Source organism: Barbus barbus, assembly GCF_936440315.1.
Source record: "Barbus barbus genome assembly, chromosome: 16".
Taxonomy (NCBI): Eukaryota; Metazoa; Chordata; class Actinopteri; order Cypriniformes; family Cyprinidae; genus Barbus; species Barbus barbus.
In genome coordinates this window covers 22,687,117-22,712,845 of record NC_136744.1, presented here as the reverse complement: position 1 = coordinate 22,712,845, position 25,729 = coordinate 22,687,117, and the positions used below count along the sequence as shown (strand labels likewise).

At 39.2% G+C, this 25,729-nt stretch overlaps 2 protein-coding genes across 5 annotated transcripts in view; both read left to right on the top strand.

Moving 5' to 3' along the window:
- The window catches only part of actn1 (actinin, alpha 1), a 30,814-nt gene extending 29,293 nt beyond the window's left edge, over positions 1–1,521 (top strand). For 2 of the 4 annotated variants that reach the window (XM_079437152.1, XM_079437151.1), the window contains exons 20-21: positions 337–495; positions 580–1,521. In XM_079437152.1, the coding sequence (XP_079293278.1) occupies positions 337–495; positions 580–738 (318 nt within the window). In that variant the 3' untranslated portion in view covers positions 739–1,521. The remainder of the gene's footprint in view (positions 1–336; positions 496–579) is intronic. The other 2 variants (XM_079437153.1, XM_079437154.1) reach the window with 1 other exon arrangement.
- A 1,455-nt stretch (positions 1,522–2,976) lies between these two features.
- LOC306882259 (cytochrome c oxidase assembly protein COX16 homolog, mitochondrial-like) lies at positions 2,977–6,742 on the top strand. The gene is made up of 4 exons (XM_079436773.1): positions 2,977–3,112; positions 3,887–3,964; positions 4,114–4,182; positions 5,912–6,742. Exons 1-4 carry the CDS (start codon positions 3,050–3,052, stop codon positions 6,023–6,025), a joined length of 324 nt encoding a protein of 107 aa, XP_079292899.1. The 5' UTR covers positions 2,977–3,049; the 3' UTR covers positions 6,026–6,742.
- The last annotated feature ends 18,987 nt before the right edge of the window (positions 6,743–25,729 follow it).

Here is a 25,729-nt window from a genome sequence, read left to right as displayed (position 1 = left end):
GTGGTTATTACTTAAGTTTCCTAAGTATTCATAAAGTAGCCTGAACTATATTGAGTTAAACTGTTATAATCCCCATGGAACTTCACTCATAAGCAGAAAGTTAACATGGTATATAGTCTGGAAAAGTTGAGATTTACATTTATAAAGATGTAAGGAAACAGATCATTTTGATTTTTATGGATTAAAAGCAGGTATATTAGACCATTATCTCTAAATAAAGCAGTTATTGAAAAAGATAAGATTAGATAAAATAGCATCAACTATGCTAACCCAGTGAGGAACGATCTTTCATGTTGTTTTCATAGTGATTTTTAAGAACTGTTTCTCTGTGTGTAGGGAGAGGCGGAGTTTGCCCGCATCATGAGCATTGTGGATCCTAACAGACTGGGAGTGATCACATTCCAGGCCTTCATTGACTTTATGTCTCGCGAGACGGCCGACACGGACACCGCTGATCAGGTCATGGCATCCTTTAAAGTCCTTGCTGGAGACAAGGTACATATACAACATGCAAAAAATCATTTCTGTGTTAAAAGTGTATAAATTAATAACCAAATGAATAACTCTCTCCTCGTGCAGAACTATATCCTGGTGGATGAGCTGCGGCGTGAGCTCCCTCCTGACCAGGCCGAGTACTGCATCGCCCGCATGACGCCTTACACCGGCCCTGACGCCATCCCGGGAGCTCTTGACTACATGTCCTTCTCCACTGCCCTCTATGGGGAGAGTGACCTCTGAACAGTGACCCCGCCAACCTGCCTTCTGATACAAACACACAAATATGCGTATTCATACACACATAGCTCGCGCACTATGAGAGTAAAAGTGGCTCTTCAGTGCTGATCTAGCACCAACAAGCAGAGCAAGCAGAACTGGTCCCAGATCAGCCCATCAGAGCAGCTTCCACCCAATGACGTTCGGTCATTTTTGTATCCTCCTATCAGCCCAGGCCCTTCCTGTGTGTCATATTCAACTTCCTGTTCTTTCTCCAGCTGTGTTCATGAAGCCTGTCTTGGGGTTTGTGTCACAAAGATGCAGCTTTCACATGCTTGTCAGAAGATCCTACTTCGTAATTATGTGTTTGTAACATTGAAGGAGAGAATAGGAAACGGGACAGGAAGTCCTGATACTCTTTTCTCTGTGTACATGTACAATATGCAACAAACGGTTACAAATATACTGTACATAAAGCATGTGGTAGGCAGCATCATTGTGACCTCTGACCCATGTGATACTGCATGACCATGTGTTATGATTGATCCGCTTTTTTACATACAGTAAAGTGTGATGAGTCAGACTTCATGAACAGATCTTCCCCTTTCTGCTTTCAAGCGCAACATTGAAAAACTCCCTTCCAGGAGGAATGTTTTCTGTATTTTTACTTATTTTGTTTGTTTCCTCTTCATAAAGGAATAAAGTTAACATATTTTATTATACAGAACAAAAAAGGTATTTTTCTTCACCTTATTAAAAAAAAACTTAAAAAATTATGAAAATTTAAATAAAGAAACAATCACAGTTGTGTGTTTGTGTTTTTTTAATTGCTTGTATGAAGGAGAAATGTGTTATATTAACTGAAGGTAATTAATTTTAATGTAAAGTGGAAAGACATTGTTAAAATGAACTAATTTGAACGTTTATTCATTTTATTTATTCAACTTATCAATACTTAAAGCTGCAGTCCGTAGGTTTTGCCTCTTTGTCGCCATCTCTGTTTGAAAACCTGGAAACCGGTTAGCTCATATCTTTTCAAACAGTGCAAATTATTAGTATTGTTATACTTTATTCTCAAATTATTAATGTTAACAACATCAGCATTGCATGACTATGAGTATAGTGTGTTGATTTCAATTTCTGTACAGTCTAGTATCTAATTGTCATACCATTCGAATTTCATATTAAGAAATTATTTTAACCCAAAAAGCAAACTATGCTCCCTTCGAACTGCTTTTCTTTAAAATACAAATCTTGTGTAATCCCAGGCTATCTGTAATCAGAAGCACATTTAAAACTGGAATATAATTTAATTTCATTCACATGTGTTTCATAAACACATAATCTTTTCTGGATTACAATTCACCATCAAAATGATACATATATTATTCCAGCTGTTGTGAGAAAAGGCTATTAACAATTCACCACCTGCAGGATCCTCACATGCCATAGCCTACTAGCCGGGCTTTATGTTCACAGACGTGACGTAATGAAGCAGTGCCATGCTCGAATTTCCCGCGAAAACCTACCGGTCCCATTCAAATTATAGCTAACCGCTGTGAATGGGGCTAAAGTAAGGCGATAGTTTTGAACACTGTCTGGTTATGTACCTGCTCAAATAACTGATTTCAGATCATTTTTAACCAAAACAATTTACGGACTGCAGCTTTAAATATTAATTTGCTGTATATTTCCTAATGAAACGGGAAAGTGTATAAGAACATATAAGAAATCCTATATTTTCAGATAATGTACATGATTTAATTAACTTTTAGCTGATTATAAAGTAAATTGATTAGATATTGTGTCATATTGCCTGCTCTTGTTCCTTGACCTGATGTACTAACAAACACCATGAAAATAATTACATTTTCTAAGCACCTATAGAACTAGGATTATTTATGTATCTTAACGGCTTCAATTCTGACAGTGCATTATGTCGAAGTTTAGAGAGTACACCTGCATATAGATAGAAGGTCTCAAAGCTAACAGATATGGACTAAAAGCCAAACTCTAGATTCGATTTCTTGAGGTTTTTTTTCCTGGTATGAAGGTCCTTTATGATTTCTAAAGTTCTAAAGTTCTAAAATGTAAAGTTAAGAGATCTATTGTGTTCATTTATAGTTGAACTAAACTAACCCTGAAAATGTGCTCAGTTGTAATTCACACAGTAATTTAGCTTTTATGCCTCATTTTTTAAAGTGGAACCAATAACTCGTTTCTTAGTTCTACACGGACGCAATATGAGGCTGTACGAAGTGGTATGTTGAATTATGTCCTTCTGACTTTATTCTTAGTAATGCACAAATTGTAGAATGACATGCCTTAACTAAACATGTGGAATCAAGTTCGTAAACTGCAAAAGAACAGGACAGTGAAATATGGGATCCCGATGCTGGTGAGCTGTCATTCATCATCAAGTGTTTCTAGTTATGATTTAAAATAAAAAGCTGTGTAACATAAGCGAGCCTTAGTAATGACTATACCGAAATCATGGTTTAAATAATAGTAATATTTATTGTAATTTACTTTAATAATAAATCTGTTGTTTAAATGACTGTCAACCGTTATTATGAAAATTGAGTGTGATACAATTTTTTGTCCAATATTACTGATATTTAATTAAGGTTTTTGCACCTTTTATTTTTGCTTTTTCAGTTATAGGTTTTATCAGTGTATTTCCTAGTGTTCATTTTTACGAGGTGATATGTAAACATTATGTAAATCAAGATATTGATGCCTAAAACAATAAAAAATAAATACAATTAAAGAGAATTGCCTGCTTTCACAGACAGGGTTTAGACTAAACCAGGATTAGGCCATAGTTCAATTAGGACATTTAAGTAATTTTTATAAACGTGCCTTAGAAAAAAACATTACTGGTGTGCATTTTAAGACAACACAAAGGCATTGATATATTTTAAGATCAATCAGTGCAAGTTTCTTTCAGATGAAACAGCTCAGGCTTAGATTTTAGTCTGGGACTAGGCTTAAACTTTGTCTGTGAAACCGGGGGAATATGTTCTTTGATAATTCAGTTCTGTTTTTTTCATATTGCTGGTATCACAATTGTTTAGTGGCAATATGTTAAACACTGTTGTCAACTTTCTGCTATTGTAAAATCAGTCATTTTATTGCTCATATTTAATGTTTGTATAATGTTTGCCTGAAGCTGCTGGTTGTGGGAGGGTCGTTTGGATTGAGAGAATTCACTCAGATCAGATATGATGCACAGAAGATGAAAAAGAAGGTGTGTAAAACGTCATATAATCTTTTCATGTACAGGCCAAGTAACAGTGGCAGAACTTCAGCCAGAACTGATTTATGCTGTTCAATAAAATATTATAATAGTTTCCTTCTTGTTATAATTTTTTCTTTTCTTTTGCATGTTTGTTTTAGCTGGATCCTGCACTGGAAGCCCGGGTGAACACTAAAAAACAGTCGGCCGTCCTTCAGGATGAGTATGAAGTAATGAGAGAACGAGATGAATAGATGGAGGATCTGTGTGTGTGTGCACTGTTTTATAGTGCTATAATGTTTTATAGAGCCATCTGCTGTTTTGCTGTGGATAGGAAGTTATGTTTACTTGCTAGTGAGGTTGTGGTAGTCTAATGGTTAAGCATCTGGCTTGTTAAATGCAATCGGTGCAGGTTTGGACCTGACACAGAGTGACTCAGGAACTCTAATCGCAATTTTGTCATGCAGTTTGTCAAGCAGGACACATAACACTAGGTTTTTCCAGGGAGACTGACTGACCTGGCAATTAGCCAGTTATTTTGGACGGAAAGTGTCTAGTTAGCTGTTTAGTCTCGACTGCACTGGCACTTGGTTCATTTAGCATCTCACATTTCAGGCTGTGGGTGGTTGATGCTGTCATTATACCGTGATGGTGATTCTCCTTGACTTTAAAAACATTATTTTTAGCCTTGCAGCCATTGTAAGAAGTTACAATGCTATTAAATCTGACCACCTGCTTCCAGACAGTAGTAGAAGAGCGCCCTCAAGTGGAACCAGGGAAATTTAGTCATCTCTCATCTGTTCATTAGATTCTAAATATTAACTTGGGTTATGTGTCATCCTAATTATTTTATTATCTTATATTGACCCATCATGAATCATAAAACAAACAAACACTCAACTGTAGCTGACTCATCTTTGGTAACAAGTGTACTTAGTTTAGTGTTCTGTTTGGGGTCATGAAGATTTAATTCAGCAAGGTTGATTGAAAGTGACAGCAAAGACATTTATTATATTACAAAAGATTTCTGCTGTTCTTTTGAACTTGTATTCATCCTGATAAAAGCTAGCATGGTTTCCACACAAATATTGAGCAGCATGACTGTTTTCAGCTTTCATACACTGAACAAAATTATAAACGCAACACTTTTCAAATATTGCTCACAAATCTGTCTAAATCTGTGTTAGTGAGCACTTCTCCTTTGCCGAGATAATCCATCCACCTCACAGGTGTGCCATATCAACATGCTGATTAGACAGCATGATTATTGCACAGGTGTGCCTTAGGCTGGCCACAATAAAAGGTCACTCTAAAATGTGCAGTTTTACTGTATTGGGGGGGGGTCCGAAAACCAGTCAGTATCTGGTGTGACCACCATTTTCCTCACGCAGTGCAACACATCTCCTTCGCATTGAGTTGATCAGGTTGTCCACTCCTCTTCAATGGCTGTGCGAAGATGCTGGATGTGGAGGTCCTGGGCTGGCGTGGTTACATGTGGTCTGCGGGTTGTGAGGCCGGTTGGATGTACTGCCAAATTCTCTGAAACGCCTTTGGAGACGGCTTATGGTAGAGAAATGAACATTCAATTCTCGGGCAACAGCTCTGGTGGACATTCCTGCAGTCAGCATGCCAATTGCACGCTCCCTCAAAACTTGCGACATCTGTGGCATTGTGCTGTGTGATAAAACTGCACATTTTAGAGTGGCCTTTTATTGTGGCCAGCCTAAGGCACACCTGTGCAATAATCATGCTGTCTAATCAGCATCTTGATATACCACACCTGTGAGGTGGATGGATTATTTCATTATCTCAACTTGATTAAAGTTGAATGCATTTGCTACGAATATCTTTGTAGCTTTTGAGACCTGATAATTGTTATTAAATTTCTGTTTGTGCATTTAATTTGTGGCTTTGAAAAAAATGTAATTTAATATAACATAATCTCTTTTGTTCCTACAGAAATTAAAGGATGCAGACTTGGATGGATGGAAGAACATTCGTGGCCCACGTCCCTGGGAGGATTCGAAGGAGTACCAGGAGCAGCAGCGAACTCGACTTGATAGAGGCACATAGAACTCTAAAACCTTAAACTACCCCTGCTGGCTCAAAGATGTAAGACACTCATAAAACCAGTGCAGTGTACCATGGTTGCCACTGTATAATAAATCAGCACTATCACATTATATCTAGATCAGAAACTACCAATTTGGACTCTACTGTCTGGCATATGGAATGCCACTTTGTCTTTTTTGGAAATATATGTCCTTGTGGCTGGGTATGTGTGTAGCAGGCTCTCTGTCCACTTTGGTGCTCCTATATTTTTATGGTATCAGGAAGGTTGTAACCATTATTCCAGTCACAGTAATGCATAACTCAAGCCCCAGTACTGAATTTTAGTGAATAAAACCCCTTGTTCTTTCAGTGGTACAAACTGAATCGATGGTGCCTGTGCACATGGTGGGTGAATGGTACAGTCTAAAGGCAGTAGGCATGAATGACCTTCTGTACACCTGTGCTGGATCAGCCTACTGCTCACTGTACATCTCATTCCAGCAAGCATGTCACGGAGTGTGTAGAATATGATGATCAGCAGTTTGGACATTATTGTCTTTTCTGCAACAACTTCCAGAAATCCAGGTTTAGCTTTCTTTATGAACTTATTTTGGCTGTTGGTCTCTAGTAGTGTCTCTCTGGGATCTTGAATGAGTGAAAAACTAATAATTTAATTGAATGCAAAATATAAATAAATGTGGATGCATAATATTCAAAATAAATCTGAAATTACGATTATAGCGCAGTCTGATTATGAAATGAAAGACTGAAATTTATTTAAGTATATAGTCTCTTGTGCACTGTGTTTTCAGCGCCTCAATTCACACTAAATGCTGCTTCTCACAAACTCCATCTCTGTATGTGCAGTGAGTTTAAATGTTGGGATCTTGGGAAATCAATGTGTGGTACGTTCTCTTTATTTGCACATTTGCACAATGACCAACATTTCGGTTGAAAGATTTTAACGTTTGACAGTGAAGAATTTAAGACGTAAATATTACCATTATAACTTATAAAAAAAATCATTATTAGGCCTTTAATTATCATTTTATTATTTTACAGGGCAATTGTAATTTAAAACAGTAATGAATTTATGTCCTCTTTTTTCAGTTTAAAACAATCACTTGCATGCCATGTGCACCATTAACCAACATCAGAGAACCATGAACATGTGAATGGGCCTTATTGTAAATATAGCCAATTCTTAGTCCATAGAAGCTTGTGGTGAATGTGATTCCCAATATATTTGTATGAATGATTCTCCATGTCTCAGCCATATCCCATTTACCTCTTGATGTTTCCAGTTTCGTTTCACATTAATTTGCGAGAAAACAGGTTTGCAAACTTGCTCATTTTACTGTTCAGTTTTGTGCTACAAGTGGTACAGATATGACTTTCGATTTTAATAGTATTTATGTTAATATTCATATCTATTGTAGCTTTAGAAATGAAGAGATATTTTACAGGGTTAAATACCAAGGACCCCCCTTTTTAGAATAATCAATGCTATTTTTAGCAATGCGTTTTAATGCTTAATAATTCATTTGATGTAAAGTTTCTTTGCAAAAAAATATTTTTACATAGTATTATTTCCAAAAAAAGAAGCAATAAGCTGGATGTTACACAACTTTTTTATGTAGTTTGTAGTTTTCAACACATTTTACTGACATTTTTAGTAAGACTATCAAGTCACTTTTAACATTATCTTGGTGACAGTTCAGCAGAATTTGTTACAACAATGTAAAATACATATCAGAAAACCAAATGGTTAAGTTTGCAAGGCATAATACTGGATGTGCAGGATCAATGAATGCAAGATTTTTGATGGTATTGCAGCTCTATCCCAAAAGGACCAGTGACTGTCAACTGCTGTTATCTCAGCCCAAAAAATCTCTCTCACAGCCAGCAATTCTTAGTGTTGAGCAAAGTTTTTTATATATATATATATATATATATATATTATCATTTATTGTGATAATCCTACCTTTAACCCCGAAACTTGTCGGTTGAATTTGTCTGTGCTCACTTTGTGATTGTGGTTTTATGTACAGTATGCAACCTGCACATCATCCTCCATAAATGCATCTGTGAGATGCTACAGAGCAAGGATATCACCTCCTGCTGCTTTGATCAATGCTACACCTATGGTTGTGTGATTTTAAAAGGTCTAATCTTTGGTTTATCTTGCATCCAGCTGTGGAGACGTACACCGTCTTTATTCAGACCTGGAGTGCATGCGTATTTCCAAACAGGATCCGGGCATGGGCTGCCGCTCTCAGGCTAATGTTAACGCCAGCACTGACTCATCTGTGTGATGTGAAGCTTTGTTCGGAGGCACATTTTAACAAGCCCCTGCTGACTTTCCCTCTTCCCCTTCGTCACTCTCCTGCTGGAAATTCCAGCACTGTCATGTAATGTGCTTCGTCACTTTAATTGCCCAAGTGGGAATGATCCTCAAGGGCCGAAGGGAACACGTCAACAAATCTGACTTCAGGAGTCCAGATATCCTCAGGGGGCATTAAAGCCACTCATGTGTCCAGTTCGAGTCAAAACATTGTTAACAGTGAAAGGCTTTAGTATGTTTCAATAAACTTTTGAGATGTTTTGGCTGGTCAGGTGAGGAGCACAAAAACAGACTAATTAATTTGTCTTGACAAGTGTTGCTGTAGCAGAGAAGTGCTTTTATAACAGTGAATTTCATTTGATGCTGGCTAAAAGTGTTTCATTTGTTATTAATTTATCATAAATTTGTTATTAGCCTATCATTAATTAGTATATTCATTTATATAATAAAATTAGACATTTTGTTCTGTATTTTGCACAGTAACCAATTATTTTTGGTTTTTGAATAAGGTAATTCAAGATGTGGTTAGCTTACATTCTCACTTAATTGTATATTTATTATTTTTTGAAGTATATATTATATTCCCTATATGTGTTAAAAACAGTGGAAATTATCATTTTTCTAGGATTTTGATGAATAGAAAGTTCAAAAATGTATTTATTAGAAATCAGTGTCTTTACTGACACTTTGATCAATTTATATTAATTTCTTAAATATATCATAAAAAATGCTAAACGTCAGCAAAGAGTATAATGCCTTACTCAAAAACCCAGACGTGACAGAGCTGAACTGTCTCAACAACTCAGTCACCTCAGCTTGACAAGTAGTGGGGACTTGAACCCATAACCTCTTCCGCCCAGATCCTTAACCATTAGATTAACAACCCACTAACAGATTTATGTGGACAGGCCTCCTTTACTGCAGTGTGAGGAAGCCACTTCTCCCTGAAACGCTGAGCAATTTATCTGACTCCCCACTAAGGGTGGCACTTGCATTTAAATTAGACCTCTTGAACTACAGTCAGACCTCCACCACAGAGCTAGAGCCTTATTGATGTTAATAAACATCTTTATTTTTTATTCGTCATTGCAGAGATGAACATTTCAGTCTAATTCATTCCACTTTCACTGCCGCAGAGGAACAAAATGTATAAATATATAAATGTTTTTTGTTTTTTAATTCATTGCACTACCAGCGTCTTGCGTTTAAGGTAAACGCGTTCGGTGTGAATAGTCTCTTTTGCATTTTTGAACATTTCTCTCCGTTCTATAGCCTACCACTTTGTTGGACAGTGTGTGTATGTTTGAATTTAAATGCAAATTATTTTAAGATTTTAGGAAGCCAAATGAGTCAGAGACCCAGAGCAGACATTTGAAAGCAGCCAGGGAAAGTATCTCCTCCTTCCATCATTTCCTTCAAAATTGGACCAATCCAGAAGTCAAAGGTCAGTGGGAGCTTTGTGACTTGGATGATGGTAGCACAAATGAATCAATTCCCACAGGAAGCCAATCCAGCAGCTATTGCAATACACAAAGAAGACTTGTGGAAGATGCTGTGAGGCTCGACTTGTCAACTGTAAATATGACTCAGTATGTTTGGCTCAAATCCATCAGATCTCACCTGCAGAGCCTCATCACAGAGGAGACGCAAGTGCTCTCTTCTACTCTAATAGGGCCTAAGGTTCCTGTTCTAATAGATTATAATAAAATGTACTTAATTAACATTAATTTAAACTATGTTATGCATTCTATGAAGCTCAACATTGATTTACTTTGATAGAAAATTTGTATAAATTAAAACCAAGTTTAAATGACGTCTGTATATTAGGCAGCTGATTCAGAAGTTTAATAGGGTTTGGGGTTTAGAACAAACTCTAAAGACAATGTTTGAAGAACATCTGTAATGTGCTGTCTTGCAAGCACAGTAACTAATAAACTGCCTTCTGCAAGTAAACATGCCTATGTATGGCATATGTACTTGCATACATACAGTATATAGGCCTGTACTGTATGTTACATGTGTGTGTGTGTGTATTTAAGTGTTTCTTATTTGTAAGTGTGCAGTCGTGTTCTCAGACTGTGGCTTGAGACTTCCTCACACGTGTGCTTCAATTTTTCATCACAAACTGCAAAAAAATGGCATCAATTATTAATCGCAACACTAAGAAAAGAAGAAATCAATTCAATATTTACTGCATACTTCCTGAGCTAGCAAATCACATGGCAGAGAGGATAGAAAGGTGTGTGTGCGTGTGAAGGTTACACGAGGGGCCTTGCTGTGAAATTGGCAAAGTTTAGAGGAAAACCCCCTTTTCTCCTCCTAGAACAAACACCCAAATGAACTCTTAGTATTGTAATTATCTTTTAGAGCTTGTACTGTATAATTAGCGTGACACACACCTCTTCGCTGAAGCGGATAACATCAGTATCACACACACATAAACCATTATATCCAACAAAATTATACTCGCACTGCACCGTTACTGACTGATAATCCTTTTCATGCATGTGATGCTGTATATGCATTGCTTATTGTTTTTCTTTGTCATAATTCTGTGTTCTATAAATATCCTGATGCTCTGCAGCAGAAGGACTGTTCAGGCAGAAAATACACACACATCCACACCCTCTGGCAGAACTACGGCACAGCACACACACGAATGCATTATCTCGTAGACGCACAACCTCAGATTCATTCATACTTCAGCACGCACACACATGTTTCAGCTCTGCCAATCATGTTTGCACACACAAATATACTGGCATTAACAAGTCATCTGGGCATCTACGCACAGAGCACAGACTTACTCCATTCCTTTACTCTGTGGCATCATTACACATATATACAATATTGTGGTGATGTTACGTCACAAATACACACATTATTACAAGTTTATATAAGATTTTTCGTTAACACTTTATTTTAGGGCAGGGGTGTCAAACTCAGTTCCTGGAGGGCCAGAGCCCTTCAGAGTTTAGATGCAACCCTAATTAAACACACCTGATGCAACTAATCAAGTCCTTCAGGCTTAATTGAAAACCGCATAGAATGTGTGTTGGAACAAAACTCTGCAGGGCTGTGGCCCCCCAGGACCTGAGTTTGACACCCCTGTTTTAGGGTCTCTTAACTAGTTGCTTATTAGCATGCATATTACTAGAATATTAGCCATTTATTAGTACTAATTAAGCACGTATTAATGCCTTATTCTACATTCCTAATCATACCCATTACCTAAACTTAACAACTACCTTACTAACTAGTAATAAGCAGCAAATTAGGAATTTATTGAGGGAAAAGTCGTAGTTCATAGTGAATAAGTGTTCCCTATTCTAAAGTGTTGCTGATTTTTCTATTTTCATGTATTTTAAAATGTTATTACTGTGATGGCAAAGCTGAATTTTCAGCATTCATTACTCCAGTCTTCAGTGTCACATGATCTTTCAGAAATCATTTCTTATTATCAGTGTTAAAAACAGTTCTGTTTGATTTTAGTTTTCATTTGTTCTCACATTACTCTTTTTCAGATTTTTTTTCCATCTTCAATTTGTTTTCGTTTTTATTTTAGATGTTAGACTTGCTAAATTGTTAATTTCTTACATTCTAGTGTAATTGTATTGCAATTTAATGCAGGAAGTTTTACCATGTTTCACAAAAAAGGTTTCTTAAATGATGATAGCACTTTATGAAAGTTATGGGATGTGAAAAATGTCTCAAATGTCTCAACTATTTTCATTACTCAGTGTAAATGTATTTACACTTCTTAAACAATAAACTTATTTATCTGGAAGCTTTAAGCGTGGCTGCATGCCTGTAGTGTGTGTGTGTGTGTGTGTGTGTGTGTGTGTGTGTGTGTGTATGTGTGTGTGCGTTTTTGTGACATGACACAAATTTGTATAATGACATGGGTATGACATAGGTATTACAAGGAGAAGGTGACTTATGAGGACACTACCCTATGTCCCCATATTTCAAAAGGCTTATAAATCATACAGAATGAGTTTTTTTTTTTTTTTTGTAAGGGGTAGGTTTAGATGTAGGGCGATAGCAAATACGGCTTAATACAGCATAAAACCATTATGCCTATGGAATGTCCCCACAATTCCCAAACACAAACGTGTGTGTGTACCTGTATTCCCTACATTATGGAAACCAGATGTTCCCACAAGGACAGTTATACCAGTAAATTTTGATCTTGTGGGGACACTTTTTTGGTCCCCATGAGGAAAACACCTTATAAATCATACAGAATGAAGTTTTTGAACATTTAAAAATGCCATTAATATTCTGTGAGGGGTAGGGTTAAGGTGAGGGAATACAGTTTGTGCAGTATAAAAATCATTATGTGTATGGAATGTCCCCATTAAACATGGAAACCTATGTGTGTGTTTGTGTGTGTGGGACGTTCTAGACAGCTTTGGCTTTGGAGCAGCTGTGGTTTTGAGTAGTCAGAGGAGAGGGTAAGGATACACACACAGTTTGACCTCTGTTAAAGCTGACAGAAGAGATGAATGTCCCTTCATTTACTGTGTGTGTCTGTGTGTTAATTTCACAACTACATGCATTAGAGCTGGCTACTATAGGTGTTGTCCCCAGTAGGTAAGACGACTGAGGGTGGACAGACGTGCTGAGTCAGCTGACGGACTTTTGCCTGCCACATGCCTGTCTCACTGCAGGAGGAGGCAGACAGCTGAGCTCTATATCTTCTGTTCTCTGGCTCTTGCTGCATCAGGCTCTCCGTGACTGCTGTGGGCACAGTGTCCGCCAGAGTCTGCCCGTTGATGAAAGTGTGAGTAGCGTTTGCTTGTGCAAAACTCGCCACCACAATGCTAGAGTGTTTTGAGGAGTCAGAGGAGAGAGTGAGGATACACACACAGTTTGAGCTCTGGAAAAGCTGACAGAAGGGATAACTGTCATTTTACCTTGAAAAACAAAGACTTTGAATGTTGGCTTGACAAAGACTTGTTTGAACATTTTGAAAAATTTCTAAAAAGACCAGATAGGGTAGCGATATGTGCTTACAATACTCAGCGACCTGAATGAGGAAGTCCATTGCTGTGTCCAAATTCAGGGTCTGCATCCTTCGGAGTACTCATTTGAAGGATGTTACGTCACAGCGCCGCGACGAAGGCTGTCCAAATTCGTAGGATCCTTCAAATGCGGCCCACAAATACGTCCTCCTTTTCCCCGATTTGGAAGGATGGGTGTGGTGGATCCTTTCCCGTCCTACCTATCCCATAATTCTTTTCGGCAGAGCGTAATGGCGGACGAAGCGAGCGGTAGCGGAGTGGGAGAGGAGTTTCTCTGACAAAACAAGCTAAAGTTTATGCTTCGGCTCAATGAATTTGTAGGAGAAATTAGTAGAATACTTAAAAACAAATAAAAATAGGCTATAATGGCTTACCTGGATGTGACTGTCTTGTAGTCTGATATAAAAAACTCTCCGACAACGAGCAAAGAAAGTATTTAATTTAATTGCTTTATTTCTTCCAAAAGAATTAAAATGAATAACTCTTTGTTTGTCCATTTTCCCGCTTCTTGCTTGGCGTTGTCACGGTTGCTAGGCGACAGGATATGAGCAACGGGTAAGGGAGGGAACTGAAAGAAGGGTAGGCTGTCCAAATTCACAAACACCGACTTCCGGGTTTTGCGGACGTCGGAGGATCCCTCCTCCTTCAACCGGGTAGGAAGGATCCTAAGGAGGATGCAGACCCTGAATTTGGACACAGCCCATGGCTTAAGTAAGGCTGTGATAGGAATCAGCTGTGTAATCAGTGCTTTCAGTTGTGTGTGTGTGTGTGTGTGTGTGTGTAATCAGTGCAATGGATGATGGGAACTGTAGTCCGGGGGGGAAGTGTAGTGTAAAGGTCTCTGCACACTGAGTCCGAAATTTTCGCATGCGTTTTTTTGCATTCGCAATCTTAAAAATTCGTCACGCACAGAGACCTTGCACACTGAGTCCGATGCGTTTTAATTAATCCATTGCGAAAAAATTCGCAAAACTATGCAAAATGTCTTTAAGTAGTGAGGATGATTTTGTTGTCCTCTCTCTTTTTAAAAAAAGAAAAAGGAAATATTGGGTCCATCCAATCCTTAGATTGCGCAGAGGAAGGTTCCACCTCCTTATCAAAGAGCTGCGGGATTATCCCGAGAGATTCAAAGTTTATTTCAGGATGTCAATGCCTCAGTTTGATACTTTGCTAGCGATTCTGAATCCACATATTAAAAAGACCACCAATTTCCGTGAACCAATTTATCCTGAACAGAGACTGTCTGAGGTATGAACACACACACACACCGAACTGCTGCATCGGAAAGGTGTGCACGCCAGGCATAAAAAATAGGCTACAGCAGTTCTTTATATTCTGTATTCCGCAATTTGTTTGTCATAAAGTGCGCTGTGCTGCAAGACGAAGTGTATTAATTTGTCTGACACTATTTTGGATTTTGGCTTTCGCTTGTACGGTGGCTCTGAATTGTCAAAACACCTTCTCAAAGCATCTCAAAATGCTTTATACGGATGCGAATAACGCAAAAAATCGAACCCGATCCGAATTTTTTTTTGACGGACGAAAATTTCGGAGGCAGTGTGCAAACGTGATTGACAAAACGTGAGGTCGTATTTATTTTTCAACGTGCGAAAATTTCGGACGAAAAATTCGGACTCAGTGTGCAATGGCCTTAAGAGTTCATATACCGGATTCGTGACAGATAGTTCATACACCACCTTACAAACATTTGTGGTCCATACGATTTATTAATGTTTATAAAAAAAAGAAGTATAACTAACATTTTATTGTACCGTGTCCTTATTACATGTTACATGTACTTAGTATAGTAATAACAATAGATTATGCATAATTATATGCAACTAACCCTAAACCAAACCCTCATCCTAACCCTAACCAGTACTTGGATGTATTATTACACTGTAACAAGGACACTGTAACACAAGTATCTTATACTCATCAAGGCTGTATTTATTTAGTCAATACAGTAATCAAAACCATAATACAGTGAAATATTATTACAATGTAAAATAACTGTTTTTTAAATTTAATATACTTTAAAATATAATTTATTCCTGTGATGACAAAACTGAATTTTAGCAGCCACCTACTCTAGTCTTCAGTGTCACATGATCCTTCAGAAATCATAATCATGTACTGATTTGATGCTCAAGAAACATATCTTAAAATTATCAATGTTGATGCTACTTAATATTTTTGTGGTAAATGATACATTTTTCAAGGTTTTCTTTTGAATAAAAAGTTTACTTATAATAAAATTATTTAAAATGTGTTTTTTGTAAAATGATGAGAATGCATAACTCAGTAAATTACAAATTCTCTTCCTGCTGTTCCAATTCAAATTCCAGTTCTACTTCCTGTGGGTGTGACAAAATTTACACTCGTGAATTGAAAGGAAGTGTTGCACAATCCTGTGATCTGAATTGGTTGAATATGTAGTAAAAATGCCCTCTAGCATCCAGCAGCACTGATTTAACTGGTGTCAGTGTGAAGTGAAGTGAAGTGAAGTGAAGTGACATTCTGCCAAGTATGGTGACCCATACTCGGAATTCGTGCTCTGCATTTAACCCATCCAACGTGCACACACACAGCAGTGAACACACACACACCATGAACACACACGCAGAGCAGTGGGCAGCCATTTATGCTGCGGCGCCCGGGGAGCAGTTGGGGGTTCGGTGTCTTGCTCAAGGGCACCTCAGTCGTGGTATTGAGGGTGGAGAGAGCGCTAGACATTCACTCCCCCCACCTACAATCCCTGCCGGCCCGAGACTCGAACCCGCAACCTTTGGATTACGAGTCCGACTCTCTAACCATTAGGCCATGACTTCCCCCCAGTGTGAATGAGGCTTTAGAAATTGCCATTGTTAAATATTTAAGATTAGTGGTTTGTTCAAATCCCTGATTTGTTAGTTGGTTAATGTTTGTGTCGGTGTAGTGCTCGCATTCATTTAAATTATTGTAAGACTCACATTAGGCAGCCAATTGAGCATCAAAGATCTAGAGATTTGGAAGCATCTGGGAACGCGTGGCAAAAAATTGTAAGGTTTTATTACTAAACGCCAGAGAGAAGTTTGACTATCAGCTCGGCAACGACTGATTCATACATTCATTGATTCACTCCTCAGCTGATTTGTCCTTCACTCTAAATATCCACAATCCTCCTCAAAAGAACAGATGGTGTGTGTGTTAACAGGTCATTATGTGTGTGTGCGCGTCAGGGTTATTATAGTTTTGCATTTTTCATTAGTTTTTATTTTTATTTCGTTTTGACTTTTTGTTTTCAAATTCAGTTTAGTTTTAATTAGTTTTTAAAGTGAGTTTGCTAGTTTAGTTTAGTTTTTATTTTTTTGAAAATGCTTAGTTTTAGTTTAGTTTTTATTAGTTTTAGTGTTAGTTTTAGTCTTTTTTTCTAATTTGGGTTATTTGTCAGGGGCAAGATTCAAAAAGGTCAGAAAAAGTATTGTGTAATAATAACTCAACAAAACCATCATACAATTTTATAAAATATTTATTCAACAATAACACCAGTACATAAAATGTACATATGGGCACAAATATGTATGTAAACCGTCTCCGCAGTAAGTGCAAAATGTGTAAGTGACGTACGTGTGCGCGAGTGAGCAAGAGTGTGTGCGTGTGTGTGTGTGTGTGTGTGTGTATATGTATGTGTGTGTGTGTGCACGAGTGAGTGAGCATGTGTGAGTGTTTGCGCGTGCGATCGCGAGTGAGCAAGAGTGTGTGTGTGTGTGTGTGTGTGTGTGTGTGTGTGTGTGTGTGCGAGAGTGTGTGAGCATGTGTGAGTGTTTGCGCGTGCGATCGCGAGTGAGCAAGAGTGTGTGTGTGTGTGTGTGTGTGTGTGTATATGTATGTGTGTGTGTGTGCACGAGTGAGTGAGCATGTGTGAGTGTTTGCGCGTGCGATCGCGAGTGAGCAAGAGTGTGTGTGTGTGTGTGTGTGTGTGTGTGTGTGTGCGAGTGAGCAAGAGTGTGTGTGTGTGTGTGTGTGCGAGAGTGTGTGAGCATGTGTGAGTGTTTGCGCGTGCGATCGCGAGTGAGCAAGAGTGTGTGTGTGTGTGTGTGTGTGTGTGTGTGTGCGAGTGAGCAAGAGTGTGTGTGTGTGTGTGTGTTGCTTGAGTGTGTGTGTGTGCGAGAGTATGTGAGCATGTGTAAGAATACCTCTTACAAAATCCACACGCCGTACCAAAAATCTACACATGTTCTAGAATTCACACCCTACAAATACCACAGCTGTACAATTTTCACACCCTATACTAAATTTACCCTATAGCCTACAGTCAATAGCCTACTCATCTGGATTGAAGCAGCAAACATTCAGTGTAAAAGTAAAAAAATTACATAACATTATTTTATATTTGAATCACAGCTTATATAGTGTTTTGACATCGACAACCACAACCAAAAAGTGCATTTTACCTCAAACTTACGACTAGTTAACTTTCTAAAGAAGGCATAATCGCTTCTCGGGTCAACATTAACACACTGACAAAATTATATTCAGAATTTAAAATATTTTTGTATCACTTTTTAATGTTTGATTGAAGGTGTTCAAGAGATGGAGATACCAACCTTTCGCGAACTTTCAACGTCAAACGAACTCGTTCTCATGGAGACGCGGTGTGCACGGAGGGGAGGGGCTGTGTGTGTGTGTGTGCGCGCGCGCGCGCATGTGAGAGACACATGAGTGACAGAGAGGCGGAGGGAGAGCAGGGAAAGGAAATGCAGCTGAACGAATACGCTGAATGTTCTAAATAGCGTTAAAAAATTAAAGACCTTGACAAAGACGAAAACTAAGGACATTTACTCTATAATTTTATTTTATTTTAGTTAGTTTTGCCAAACACACATTACAGTTTTAGTTAGTTATCGTTTTTTTGTAATGCCTCGTTTTTATTTTTATTTCAGTTAACGACAATGTTTTTTCCCACCTAGTTTTCGTTTTTTCGTTCGTTTTCGTTAACGATTATAACCTTGGTGCGCGTCTGGTAATTTGTTTTAGCTTTGTTATGTGTGATAAATGATTTGGTCACGTGAAGGGCAGCCATAATTAGAAGAGGCTGGTACAGTGAGCTGATTACCCTGGGCACAGTCTTTCTCTCTCTTACACACACACACACACACACACACTTTCCTTGGCTGGAAGTAGGACTGATAATATCAGCATTAATGATATCTGCAGGAACACAGATTAGGTGACTGATATGTTTTGGATCTGATTGTCAGTAAAAGGCCTCATAGATTTTCACTTGTAAACAGCTGATCTGAGATCATTTGTTTACCCTGTAGAGCCCTGTATGTCAACAAAATTGAGCTTAAATTCAAAAACGTCTGTTACATTTACTTATGTCCATTAATGTTATACACTCAAAGTTGTTTAAGTTTTATAGTGTGTTTGCAACCCGTATGCTAACAGCAGATGCTTTTATTCAAAGCAACCGACAGTGCAACTTTCAGTGTATACTTTTTATCAGTATGTGGATTTCAGTTGACCTTGGCACTGCACTAGTCACAGGAACAAATAGTTACACAATGTGAGGCATTTCAAAGTAGGATAAAATAGGATAGTCAATGAGAAAAAAGGTCAGACAAGATATGATGTTTCTTTCTGTGACAGGGGTTTGGAAGAAAAGGTTTGAAAAATAAGAAGGTTTGGTTATGTTAGCTGACTTATTTGATTTTTTTTAGTGGAGCAGGTTTTTACATTTTGCTTAAATGTTATTAATTTTTTTTTCTTTTGAAGAACATACACAGAAACATTGTTCACAATATTATAAGGGTAGTTTAATGGTTGACATGCACTGATAATCGTAGCAGGTTAAATGAACGCTATAGAAATGCAATAGGATAGGTAACCCAAAAGTGTAAATTCTGTCATGATTTACTCATCCCAATATCGGTCCAAACCTGTATGACTTTCTTTGAGGAGCACAAAAGATTAAATGTTGTTTGGTCACAAATGTTCCTTTATATTCCACAGGAGAAATAAAATCATACAGATTTGGAAAGACATGAGAGTGAGTAAATGATGACAGAATTTACATTTTTGTTCGACCTATCTCTGTAATGTGAACAAATAAGATGTACACAAAATTGCTGAATTTAAATGATTTTGGATCAAACTCTATTCAAGGATGGCCAGTTCCGTTATTCATCCAATCTGGCACAGACAAAAATGGCCCAATAATGTTTGATTATTCAGGCTGGATGTATCAGCCTACAAGTAGTAGAGAATGTGATATTAAATTAGATCACACTATCTAAAATCATAAAATTACACATTTTATGGAGTATAATTTTAGGTGCACTGATGTAAAGGACAACGTTAGGCAGCATTAAAGACTGAATGCTCCTCTATAGACCAAATTAGATATTTTTGACCTCTTGCTCCACGCAATTATTCCACAAATGTTCTTGCGTGGCATTTTAAACGTTGTTTCAAGGCACGCGCGCAGATGTGATATTACATGCACATGAATTATGGTGCTGCATCTCGGTCCCAGCTGATGCGATGACGTAGACGCGTGTGTCCGCGTGTGTTTGGCGGAGGGTGTGTTTCCAAGGCGAAATCTGGAGAAGGGAGGCAGAGATTGAAGTGGGAGGAGAGAGAGGTGACTTTAATTCTCAATATTTGCCATCTTAAAATTCTCCCTCTCGTGATGCACGGAAAAACGCGCAGGACAAGTCGCGCAGTCTCGCAACTGCGTGATCAAATGAAGCCGTAATTAAGCAAGCGGGTCAGTGAAGCCTGCAGATGAAATGCACAGATGCTGACGGATGGAAGGTTGTAGATGCAGCGGTTGCACCGGTGCTGACTCTGAATGCTTGGTCATGAAATGATACGAGGCCCGCTCGGTTGTGAGAACACCAACTTGTTTCCTGCGCTATAACGTGAGACGGACAGAGAGAGAGAGAGAGAGAGGAGGGGGCGCGAGCGTTCGTTCGGCGCTGTTGCTCGGGGCTCGCGGAAGAACCGATCACATGGATTCCAAGGCTCCATTTTTCAACGGCGCTTCGATCTGAGCGCGCGCTGACAGCCCCGGTGACCGGCGCATCCATCAGAGCCGCGCGAGGGAAAGAGGCATCACTTCGCCGGTTCCATCGATCTGCCGGAACTGGGCAGGCACCGGAGTCAGTCCGTGTGTGCGTGTGCGCACGAGTGAGGAGGGCGAAAGCGGCCCTGGGGTATTTCTGCCACCGAGGAGCAGCCAGCTGCACGCTTAACGGAGAGGAAACCGATCCGGCTGGAATATTTGACGTTGCCTAAAATCATTTAGGAGGAAAGCATTTCTCATTTGCTCAAATCACAGGTACGTACCTTCCGTTCAATGCGTTTGCGCGTCGCTATTGGTTAGTCAGCGATAATTAGAGCAGTTCGAGGCGCCACCGGCTTTATTTAGGGGTAGTTGGAATGTTGCGATTTTTCCTCGGAAAACGGCAGACGCTGTTCGGAGTGGATGTGATCAGCGCGATGTGGAATTGCTGTGGAGAGAGAATGTCTCCAAATTTGCGTCACATGATTTCCACCATAATGCCACTCAAACGTAAAATAATCATTGGCAGTGCTGAATTCGTCATCGTAGTGATTACAGAAAGCACCATAATGATCTCGATGATTTTATTTCTATGTTAAAATATGTGGATTTAGAGACTCGTATGGATCATTTGGGCAGAGAACCGAAAACAGGTTTCGTTTTTTAAACGAATTTTTTTTCCTGACGTTTCGGTCCGCGGTTTCCGAGCGTAGCTTCATCCGCGAATGCGGACAGATCACCGAAATAAAACCGTCTACTCTTGACAGTGTTTCCTGCACTACTACTATTCAGCGGCAACACCGCTACCGAATCTAGTGATCAGTGTAGTTCGATTCCCGAACAAATGACTCTTCTGAGCCGGTTCTTTTTGAGTGAATCATCAACATGTATCAATCACTTGGAGCCGTAGGAGTGAGTGACTTACTGAGCCCCAAGTTATTAGTTTCAACATGTTCATCTTTTGACTGCTGTTTGAAATACTTATGAATAAATCGTATTTAATTTTTTTTTTTTTTTTTTTTTTTTTTAAGAAATCTCTCATAGAACTGCAATCGGAACCAGCATTGTTAGCCTAAATGTCTTACTACTTCCATCCCTGTGGAACATTTATGAGAAGTGTCGCTCGAGGCGGGCGTGAAACCATGTATGATCTGTTTGTTCAGTCATTTGCCTTTTAAACGGAGGATGTGCGCGTTTCTACGTACGTTTCTGAACGTAATATACCCTCCCGAGCCTTTCACAGAATCCCAGCATCCTACACGTCAAATTTGGTCCACCAGTTTTTTGGTTCCTCATGCTGTATTTCTGTCAAACATGATGGTAAACTCACACTTGAGGCAGTGGGGATTTGTAATATGTGCGTATGGGATTGTAGAGTTAGTCATCTGATGCGAGTTCCTCATGTTCTTTTGGGGGTCCGCACAGGTAAAGAGAATTTGCTGAGATATGTGATAAATTCAGGACAGCTGCCACCTGCCACACTCTACTCTATTTATATCCATATCAGGTGTTGCCCCAACTGGGGATTTCTTAAAATAGGGTGGGGGGAGGCTTGTGTTTGTGGGTGTCTCTAGTTCGCTCTGTCTCCTGTTACCCTGAGAGACATGTAGCACTTCTTCTTTCCTCACCAGGCCGGTGAAAGCCAGAACTTTGGGAAACAGATATGCTGCCGGTGGCAAACTTGCTGTTGTGCATTTGTGTGCTATTTGGCTTTATGGTGTCGAGTGTGTACGACAAAAATACCTAAATTTGTATGCACACTCGCAGACATGACTGACTGCCTCCAATTTTTTCTCTAATGAGCACACAAAATTCGTTAGCTTAAAGGCCTCATTAGTATGTTAATTAGCCTGAGTTGTTCATAGGCCTTTTGTGTGAATATTTGTAGTCTATTCATTGTCTGAAGTGAGAACACTAAGATGCCTCTCAGCGGCAGTTGTCAACAGTTGCGTATGAATGGATTTGCTGAGGGTTCTGCAACGCAGGCTGAGGTGTGATATACGAGAAGCAGAGAGCGGAGGAGTGAAGACGGAAGTTACCAAACATACTTTTTTCCCACGATTTACACCTAGTGTGGTGCCCATTTGCTAGTAAGTCCTAGTCATGGAGAATGTGTGCTTTGAAAAGCATCAAGGCAGCTATTTGCTGTTTGCCCATTGATTACAGGTGCCAACGAGGTACTTTAACGCATGCTGAGATCCACATGATCGTATTAGCCTGCAGCCCACAGGCATCTCATTGCCATGGGAACAGCTGAGGCGGTGGAAAGGAGGTTACCCACGATTGGCTCACCATCCTGAAACGCTGCCAGTCATGTTTCTTGAGAGGTCTGACCTGATCTTGATATGAATGAGATTCAAACCCACCATCTGTGTGATTGGATCAAGACATTGCCAACGGCTCATAGTTAACCTGTTGATTTTGTTGACTCATAATTAAAAGTAGTTAAAGGGATTTCATTCTGGCATCATTTACTCATCCTTATGTTGTTACAAACCTGTATGATTTAGTTTTTTCCTGTGAAACTCAAAAGACGACTTTTTTTTTTTTTTTTAAACAATACATTGACAAAAAGCCAATGGGGTCCCATGAATTGTTACTGTTTAAAGGTGCAGTAGGAGATCTCGGAAAATGCAAACTTTAGCCTGATAGCACTGAAAGCGAACGTCCCACCCTCCCTGCAATCACCGTCCAAACCACGCCCCCTGAATGCACATATGCTCAAAGAGCAGAATACCAGAGACAACATTAAATTACTACAATAGGCTACATTTCATATGTATATCTTATCACGTCTTACGTTTGTTCTATTCAACCGTAAGTCATAAGTGCCCTGCGACGTGGACATCACCAGATATTCCGCCATGATTCCAGTTCAAAGTGAGTGTATATGTTCCATACAAAGGCATTAAAGTGTGCGAGACGTGAATTTAAATTGTATTTATTTACAGGGGTATATTATGTCACACTTCACTCTTCTCTAGTAAGTTTCGTCTGTGTGTGAAGACGCTGTGCAGCCCAAATCCGTGAAGGAATGTTCCGAAGTGAAATAAACTTCAACGGATTTCCCCTGCTCAGGGAGCACTGTGTAGGGAGCATGTCAATTGGACCACAGTTCATGCACGTAGCTCTCTTCTAACGAGCTGGTTATCTGAATCAGGTGTGTTAACTAAGTGAGACATGCAAAATATGCAGAGCAGGGGGTGCAAGGACTGGAATTGGGAACCGCTGGGCTACATCATGTGTCATTCACCGGTGAGAAAACTTTATAGCACAGTTAGTAAAAGTACTACAATACCAGGAAGGAAGATTGGGTTGTTGCTGTTTGTCTGCCATTCTCGCTCTGTCTGCACAGTGTGTGTGAACACGCTGATGACGTATCGTGTCTGCGCTAACAGGGTGCGCAGAGGTATGCAAATACATATGTTGACAGGCAGGTAGGAAAGCCAATTAAAACGCTCGTACCGAGCGTTTTGATTGGACGAACATTTCTTGGTCCTACACCTTCCACAGAATATATAAAAGAGAAAGGGAAAGGAAAGGGAAGTGGTGTGTGGCCAAGTATGGTGACCCATACTCGGAATGTGTGCTCTGCATTTAACCCATCCAAGTGTACACACAGTAGTGAACATACACCCGGAGCAGTGGGCAGCCATTGCTGCGGCACCTGGGGAGCAGTTGGGGGTTCGGTGCCTTGCTCAAGGGTCTCACCTCAGTCGTGGTATTGAGGTGAGATAAATACAGATAAGTACATTTAGACCACTTAACTGAATGATTGCTATCAGGGTGTGAAGAGACTTTCAACCAGAATACCAAAAACATTTTTTCTGAAGACAATCACCTATTGCACCTTTAAATTAATTGAAATAAATCTGAAACCAAATAAAAGTATAAATCATATGTATAAACAGCAGAGTCTGGCGCTAGCAACAGCAAGGTCATGGGTTTGATTCCCAGGAAAAGCAAGAACTGCTAAAAATGTAAATTTGTACCTTGAAAGTATTCTCGCAACTTTGGAAAATTACAGTTGAACCTCTGATGCCACATGGACTGTTTTATCAATGTCCTTACTACGTTTCTGGGCCTGGGAACATTTCAGTTATGTTGCTGTTTATGCAGGGTCAGAAAGCTCTAGGATTGCATCAAAAATATCTTCATTTGTGTTCCGAAGATGAACGAAGATGAACGGGTCTTAAGGCCCATTCACACCAAGGACGATAACGATAAAGACACAGAGAAATCGTTGGAATCACTTTCAGAACGATTTTTTCCAGCAGATGAACGATACAAACATTGACATCCAATCAGAATCCATCCTGCTATAATGAGCTCGAGAATTTAAAGTAGCAGACACGCGTGCGCTTAGAATAAACAGATGATATAGTTCGCTGGTGTGGATGCTAATATCGTTATCTTTATAGTTAGCGTTCTTGGTGTGAATGGGGCTTTACAGTTATGGAACGACATGAGGGTGATTAATTAAAGACAATTTTCATTTTTGGGTAAACTATCCCTTTAAGATAGGAACTGAAATATAAACGCTAATTCAACTTATTATATTATTATATGTAATTATATATAAATAATAATTAAATAACACTGGTCTCATGTTGTTTGGACTATAGTATTCTTCAGAATATCTTTTTCTTCTTTCAGTCAGTCATACAATTTTTCTCCAATCCACCAACAGAAATAGTATGCAGATAGTCTTTAAATTTCAATAATCATATTATTTCGGATCAATGAATTTGCTTCTGATAGAAAAAGAGTGAGAAAAACAGACCAAGAGCGGGAGGGGGATAAAAGGAGAAATGTGTAATTGCAAACGTGGAACAGCTACTTGCTCTCCGACCTATCTCTGTGTGGGCTTTCCAAGCAATGCTGTGTGAAAGCGTGTGTCGTCTCTTCTACTGTATTTTTAGTGCATTACTTTTTCATGCTGGCATTGACTCTGATGCTGAGAGAGTGAAAGAGACGGTATGCGTGTGTTGTAGTCTCTGTCAGCACTCTGCCATCTCACGGGTGTATTTGGAATAATGTATAAGATCTTTTTCATGTTCTGAAGTGTGTTTGCTTACCTCCCAGAGTGCATCAACACACGCACACACACACACACACACATGCACACATGAGACCTGCACCTCGAGACTTGGAGAATCAAATTGTGGTTTTATTACACAGTGCTTTTGGAGGGTCAAATTGGGATTATACTCTTACTCATATGAGTGCATTTGACCAGAGTTGAAGAGCTCCTGAGGTCTTCTGTGTGGGTATTTAGCAGAGAGATCTTTCCTTCAGTCCTC